At 43.0% G+C, this 8,195-nt stretch overlaps 1 protein-coding gene across 1 annotated transcript in view; it reads right to left on the bottom strand.

Annotated features, from left to right (window-relative positions):
- Positions 1–3,280: 3,280 nt before the first annotated feature.
- PRPF6 (pre-mRNA processing factor 6) overlaps positions 3,281–8,195 on the bottom strand; it is a 35,299-nt gene continuing 30,384 nt past the window's right edge. Inside the window, exons 20-21 of the mRNA XM_037915224.2 lie at positions 6,599–6,725; positions 3,281–4,779 (exon numbers count right to left, since the gene is read on the bottom strand). Coding sequence (XP_037771152.1) covers positions 4,627–4,779; positions 6,599–6,725 — 280 coding nt within the window. The 3' untranslated portion in view covers positions 3,281–4,626. The remainder of the gene's footprint in view (positions 4,780–6,598; positions 6,726–8,195) is intronic.

Here is an 8,195-nt window from a genome sequence, read left to right as displayed (position 1 = left end):
GATCTAGGAGGAGGAGTGGGAGGGGATAAAGCACTGGCGGCTTTAGTCCCACCCTCCCCATCCCCAGATCCTGCCTGACCGAGTTATCCCAGCGGGAGACCGGCACCTGCCCTCCCAGAGCTGGAGGAAGGGAAAAGGGGGCGGGGGGGAGGTGAATCAGCCTCTTAAAGCTTCGACAGGGGGGTAGGATCATGGCAGGAGATTGTAACTTGTCTAGAGAGGAGATGGAGAAGCAAGTCTGGGCCTGGGAGTGGAGGGTCAGGTCAGATTGCTCTGTTTTACAGTGCAAACTGCTGGGAATCAAGTCCCAGTGGGTGGAGGGTCAGATTTTCAGTGTGCCCCAGAAGTACCTGGTTGAAGAAGGTGCTTCTTGACCTGTATATGGAGCAACCAGGGCAAGTCCCTTCTGGGTTTCAACTGAAATTTCAAACCTTGATTGTGAACTCTTTGGGGCAGGGACCTTGTTCCAGGTATGTACATTGCAGAGACCCTGAGTCCAGGACAGGGCTACCACACTACAGGTAATAAATAACCATCTCCCTTCCTAAATGTTTCAAACACCACAACCACCTCCAGAAAGGCTCCTGAAAGCCAATCTCAACTTGAAGTCCTCGGTGCCGGTTTCACCAAGCATGCACAGGCCAGGTAAGGCTTCCAAAACACTATGGAACTACTACTGCTGAAGACAGCCATGCCTAGGCCAAGCTGCCAGAGATCTGAAGATCCTGAAACAAAAGCAAGAGGAAACACTTGCAAGTTCTGCTTTAAAAACAAGGCGTTGGCTCCATCCTTGCTCCCCGAGAACCACCTTTCAGGGCTGAGAATTTTTGCAGTAGGCCTAACTGTGGTCAAAGACCCCAGACCATGGCAAGGCAGACCTTTCCCTTTCAGTTTCTACTAGCAACATGTTTTAATCATTAGCAATTTCTGAAAGTGGATCTAAAATGGAATTAACCTACTTTAGTGCTCATAACTGCACTTTGTCCTATAAAATCTTGCTACACATTATCAATTTATAGACCTTAGTGGGAGTAGCCAGTGTGAAATGGTAAGACACTTTAGCACTGTTTACACACAAATAGAGGTTAAAAAGGTCCCTTTGTTAGCCTCAGACGAATGAGCCCAGAATCGTATTTGGAGTGTGAAGTCAGCTAAACCTAATTTAAATTCTTTTCATCGTGATTTTTACAGAACAAATTGTGGATAACTAACCTAAAGATTTGACAGCAACCAAAAGCATGCTTGGCCCTTGGGTATTAATAAGACATGGCCCATGCCCCAACAAGTTTACAATCTAAGTTCACACACGATGCAACAAAGATTAATGGACCAACAAAGGAGAACTGGGTTAACAGCAATAAAGAGAGTTACTTGGCAAAGGAGAGGGCACAGAACCATGAAGCAAAAATGTGTGGCTTTTCGTAGGATACCTGAATAACCCAACTAAATTCTTATAGACGTCTTGGCAGAACTGAGCCTCCCAGAGGGGAATGGTCTACTGGATCATTGCTTGAAGCAGGAGGAACTATGTATACTCAAGGACACACCACTGAAGGCTGGATCCAGACATGTTTATTGTGCTCTATGTGCCCATAAATCAAATTTACAGGTTCAAAAATCCATTTTCAAAATTTTAAGACATCTAAAAACATTAAGCTGGTAAAGGGAAGGATCCATTTTAAAAAAAATAAGCATCAACAATTAAGGGCCTTTTGAAAGATAAGGTGAAAGGTAGAAACACTGGGTGGCAAGAGGAATTTCATGCTCTCAAGGAAACAAATCCACGTACTGGTACATCGCTCTCACATCGTGATGCTTTCAATACCCCATTCTGTGCCTCAGCACTGGGAGAGAGAGTACATTTACCCTGAACGGTGAATTTTTGCATTAGTATGTTGCTACATTTTATGCTCTTTAAATTAGGGAAAGTTCACTCCAATCTCACACAAAGCCTTAACGAATAGACTTTGTGTTGGGAACAAAGCAAGGGTAGGGGAGGATGGAATTCAGCCCTCAACCAATGGGCAGGGATGCACTGTGGAGGTCAGAGTCCCAACCCTACAACCGTATTTGGGAGTTTCCCAGACATTGGAGCCAACAGCCCTTCCCCAGCCCATTCCAAAGCAGAGTGTAAAAACCTCACTGTGTTCCCTCCAACACAGCCTCACTGCAGGACTTAAGTGCCATAGGGCTTCACAGGTCCTCGGTACCTGGGTGACCGTGAAGCCCAAGCTTGCTGCCTTGATTACTATTGTATGTAGATTGTCTAGCACATTTCCAGTACTATGGCACTTTCCAACCAAGAGGAACAGTCCCCTCCCCTTACCACCTAAGATCTTACCACCTAAAGAGACAAAGGACAGATGAAAAGACAGGGAAGGGATACCACCAATAAGCAGAGGGGTCAGGATAGGCCCCACAGGTACTCAATATGTAAATGCCATTTGTTAATATATGCAGTAGCCATATTGGTCCCAGGATATTAGAGAGACAAAGTGGTCGAGGTAGTATCTTTTATTGGACCAACTTCCATTGCTTTAAGCTTGTCTCTCTCACCAACAGAAGTTGGTCCAATAAAGTATTACCTCACCCACCTAGTCTAATTTGTTAACAAATTTTTTCAAGCTGACCCCCTGCAGAACATTAGTTTGACCCAACTCTGGGAAATCCTACTTAAACTATCCCCTTATCTATACCCTCCCCATCCCAACCAACAAACACTCCTGTCCTCTCTCAGTACGATTAACCCAGACTCAGACTCAGCCCCTGCATCCCCCATGCAGAGAACCTTCACTCTCCCTCTGCATCAGTCCCCATTCTCCAGCGACGGAAGGAAAGTCACTGTTGGTGGTGGAGAATCTCTTGGGATACTGGAGGTCTTCCCTCTCCATGCTGCTTGCCCTAACAGCTGCAGGCCTGAGCCTTTGAAAGCTTACAAGCCCACAGCACACCAATGCGGTATACTTTTCTTAATGAAGGTGCAATTGCACATGTTCTCACCAGATACCTGAGAGAGAACACATGGGTTTCATTTCGCATTTATAAATCTGGAAGAAAAACTTTCAAGAGTGGCCACTTCTTAAACAATGTGCACTTAAAGCAAAAGAACATGAGAAAGCTTGGCAGATACATTCCTCACATGGGCACCGTTGTAAGGAGTAGCTGGCCTTTTATAGGATACCCACCCACTAGTCAGATCCAACCACCCTGCATTTAGTCTTTGACACGCAACAGTCACTGCAATGGAGGAAATGGTGGTCAAATAGAATTCAAAGCGAAACACAAGACAGTTGTATTTTATAGCATCCCATTACATCTGTACAGTTTTCCAGGCAAGTGACAGGTTTTCTTCAAGCAACATTCTATGATGGTACATACTTAAAAAAAAAAATCACTATATCCTAATATACAAATGCTATTAAATGAAGTTGGAGACATTTGTATCTTTCAGTTGGTGAAGAAAATAGACACAATCTCTCTGGAGGACATTTCTTTTCACTCAAAGGAGGATCAAGAGAACGAAAGTCACCCCTTTGGGTCAAAAAATGGCACTGCTCATAGGTTTAGAAAACCTTACTCATGAACCTAAGACAACTTACAGGGACTACAGACACAGAGATAATCTATGTGCTCCAAGATCATCCCAGCAACTAGCTAGTTTCTCTAGTTTTCATATCCATCCATCCTGGAGGTCAGCTTCAGTTGCTAAAGCACATGGCTTCTTAATGGTTCTAAGAATAAGGATTTTTTCTTTAGAGAGCCTCAAGTTGTTTTTACCATGTTGTTTTAACACTACTGCTGTAGTATTACAGTGAAATTATTCTATTAAAATAATATGCTTACATTATACATTTAAAAATTAGAGAAAATATCACTAAAAATAGGTTCTGGTTATTGAATTTCACAAAATGCTCATGAATAGTTTTCCACAAAAATCTGACCAGGATTCTACCCCAAAAGTTGAGGAGGCAGTTCCAGTCTAGCTTTGTCACACCAAACACACATTTTTGCCTTCCATTTCTGCCACCATGCCCTTCTTTCCACCCCAAAATTTCAGGCATGTCTTCCACCGATTATTGTTCTTTGGTTCCTCTATTTACTTTAAGCCTCAGTATGTTTAAATATCAAGGAGACAGCTTTGTTGACAATGAGTCATCATTAAATGGGCCAAACACCAAGAAACTGAAGGCCTGGTTGACAGGAAGAGAACTCGTGCCAGGGAAGACACCAGAGGAGTTGCAAGTCATCAGAAAGTGATCAAGTAATAATTAAGGTTTGAATTTACAGAATGGGTTCACACATCCGAATGAGAATGCCCATCAAACCTATGCAAAATTACTCAGCACCACCACCTGCCAGCAAATGTTCACAGAAGACACCATAATACAAATGCATCTGATTATGCCATACCAACGACGTCAATGTGCAGTCTCAAGGGCTACCGCAGAAGTGGAAGGGACTGTCTCCTCATCTTAATATTTTTTTTGGAAAACCAGGGGTCCTCCTTTGTTCCACCAACTTCCTTTGTTTACTCTACGCAATTGTGTTGCTGGCAGGGTTGGGAACATGTATAGCAAAGGGGCCGTGTCCTCCAGGGGTGATTGACGCAGCTGAACACAGCATACTCTAGAAGGCATTTTTAATTTTGGCTGCCACAACGACTAGGATCTCTCCAATTTTCTTCTGCCAGTTTTCTATGTCCTTGGACACTTCACACCACAGCTCTCCATGGCGGGGCTCAGCATTCTCACAGCGCTTTTTCACCTCTTCCTGCTGCTCCTACAGAGGAAGGAAACAACAGGCTGGGACTACCTTAATCCCCCAATTCTTTCCCCTAGCTGAGCAAGAAGGTCTTCAGATCCTACCATTCCTCCTAACACACTGGTACATTGTGCTGGAAGTTAAGGGCCTATACAAACCATTAAAAAAAGAAAAAGCGGTGGAAATCAGGGTTAGGAATAACTGAAGGTTAAAGATTGGCAGCAATGGCAACTGTTCTGCTTTGCAAAGCGGCCCAATGGCTGCCAAACTATTTTTGGTTTTCCACCGTCTACCTTTCCCCACATTCTTTACATAGTTGCTCTTCACAGAATCTAAGATTTGTGGTGAGAGAACACACAAAAATGGATATTTTGCAGAGTTATGAATCTAATACGGTGCTCTATAGCCTAGTCTTAGTACATTCTAGGCTGCCAGACAATGAAACCGTTTCCCTATTCACAGTTCAGGCAGAATCAAAGCAACTGTGGTGGATGCTTTCCTTATGTTGCCTAGACACATCACGCATATCGAGGGGGACTCACCTCCCTGAAGCTGACAAGTCTCACATCAGCTCAGTACCAGGTTTCTCATGAGCATTACACAGGAACTGCCATACTGGATTAGAACAATGGTCCATCAGCTCTGATATGCTACTTCCAACCGCAACCCATATAGATATTTCAGGGGATGGGATAAAAACCCTCATAAGGGGCAATTATCAAGCAACACCTATAGGGAAGCTTCTTACTAACCCCAAGCAGCTAGCGGATGGCTTATGCCTTGAAGAATGAAGGTCGATCTCATACATTTTTGTATCTGCTAATTAACTGTGGATGGCCAAGACAGGCTGCCAACTGTGTCGCGTTCTTTGTGGTGGTGTTTTTTGTGATATTCACTCCTGGTGGACTGAGTGGAAATACTATCTTTGGAGGACCACACAGAAAAATTAGTGTGCGTGGGGTCAGTGCTCAACAATGCATATTTTACTGCAGCTATTATTGGGGTAGCAGTTTCTAATTTTTAAAATCTACATTATTTTTCCATGCTGTGATATCTAGTGAAATTGGTAAAGGAACACCAGAGCGCGTATGTAGAGAGAAGTGCATATTCAGCCTAAACGTACAAGAGCTGTGGCACTGCTAACTGATCGTGAAGAATCCCCCATCCTCTGCTTCAAAAGCAGAAACTACACACTTCAGTTTAAGAGTAGATGTGCAATGGCAGTGAGCATTCAAGATGGCATTTGGCTTGACAATTACCATTTCCTGCAGAACCACACAGAGAACACAGATGGGGTACACTAGACTTACAGTTGCTCTGATCTATAATCAAACACTAGGCTTGCACACAATTGTTTCCCAGCCACATAAAGCTGTCTGTAAAGATACATAACCTTTTTTGTTTAGAGCTTTGAGATAGCTGTTCTGAAAGGTTCTGGATTCATAAAATGATTAAGTCGTTTGTAGGTTTACATTTTCCTTTTGTAAAGGCAGTCAGTTGGCAATTTCTGAAGGTGAAATCTAAAAAGTAATTGCATCTATTAACAATGCTGGTTTTAAAAACATCATGTTTTAAGTCACACTGCTCATAATTATCTAGTTAGCAAAAGCAGTCTCAGCCTCTCACTCCTCAGGCCAAGTGTAATGCAGAGCAACGCGTTCTCTGCTAGGAACAGGGTGCCCTTAACGGCTGAGCAGTAATTCCTGTTGCTGATTAATCTGTAGTGACGATGGGCTGCAAAAACAGTTCTGTTAGCCAGCGGAAGATGGGATGGGCACGCCACACCACTCCCAGGAGGTCACGGCTTCTATCTAGAGAGAGACACACACTCTCTTACCTCAGTGCCATGCTGGAGCTCAAATTTGTAAAAGAAAGCCCAGGCATCCCCCAGGTCTGAATCTATCTTCACTGTCCGATGGAACCATTCTCGGGCCTTGGTTATTTTACGCTCGCTCCAGAACAACCTGTTGTGGGAAGGAAAGGGAGAAAAGCAGAAGTGGGCAGTTGGCAGGTCACTCTACTTGCAGAGACAACTGGTCATCTGACACGGTTTAAAAAGTTCAGCTCTTGGCTCTCCCAGAACAAAGGGGGCAGCTATGCAAAAGAGATCCTTCTGCTTGGGAAGGTGGAAGAGGGACTACAGAGGTGAAATGGAACACCCACTGTTTCCTTTTTGATTGGTGAGTCTAAAAGGGTAAATTAGCCCCCAACCGAAAAAGGAAGCAGGTGGGAGAGTCAGATGTTCTGAAGAAAGAATGTTATTACTTTCTTGAAACCCAGACAGAATCTTCCTCCCTCATTTGCTTATTGTCAGTCAATCATGCTGCACCAAAGTCAGAAAATGACAGGATTAGGCAGGCAATCTTATCTCCCACCTCCACGTTCTTAATGTTTTGAGATGATCTTGTAGCTATCTAACAATCTATGTACAATCTTTAGATATTTGGACCTTATTTAAGTCCTGTACCTACAGGAGTGTGTCCAGATTTACGAAGGCCAAGCTCTGAAGCAGAACCCATCGTACCATGCATGTATATAGTGAAATACTAAAATCTACTGAAACAGATGTACACTGAAAATCTATTTCAATGCACAAGGGTAGGAGTGGGATTTAGATGTTTAAACCCAACTTTTGCACTCACATTGCCTGTCACCATTTCTAAAATTTTCTCACGAATTTCAAAACTTCTCCCCCCAAGAACTACTCAACTGTGTCAATATTTTATGGGTTTGGTTTCTGTACATCAAATAGAGTTCAATTAAAACTAGCGAGGTCTTTATGAATAGGAGGCTGTGTGATTGGCTAAGCTGCTAAGTTGTATAATTTTATGGTTTGATAACATGATTGATTTTTAAGCCTTATGATACTCTTGATTGTTCGGTGTTAGATAAACTGTGATTTAAAGAGCATGAACACTGATAGGAAACAGACAAAACACCTGCAAAGTAACAATTTGCAGTAACTTATTTACTTTTAACAAAAGCTCTTCACAATCATGTTACAGCCCTAGGTATCAGAGATACATACATAAGACTCATTATGGGAGGCGGAAGCAAGTTGTGCTGGGTTTAGTTTAGCTACTAAATAGTCTGAGGCTGTACCAGAAAGGGCCTGGAACCAGTTTCCCTAAAGCGAAAGTTAAAATTCTTCTCCTTTGCCGACAAATCTGAACAAGTCAGCTGTCATTGTCTGGCAGACCCTAGTGCCACAGTAACTGGAGTGAATCCTGTATGATTTGCTTTGGCTTACAAGAAAAATTGTGAAAGAGTTGGGCACTGTTTTACACACTTCCTCTATTAAACTCTTCTGGTATTTACAAAAGAAAAAACAGCTGGTTTCAATCACAATTGCACTAAAATCAGCCCTGCACTTGAATGGAGGCCCTTAACATAAAAGAACAGGAAAAAAGCCATGAAGCACAGTGGATTAAAGT

This window comes from Chelonia mydas, chromosome 13, assembly GCF_015237465.2.
Source record: "Chelonia mydas isolate rCheMyd1 chromosome 13, rCheMyd1.pri.v2, whole genome shotgun sequence".
NCBI lineage: Eukaryota > Metazoa > Chordata > Testudines > Cheloniidae > Chelonia > Chelonia mydas.
The sequence above is the reverse complement of the archived record's forward strand: the minus strand, read 5'-3'. Positions and strand labels throughout refer to the sequence as shown.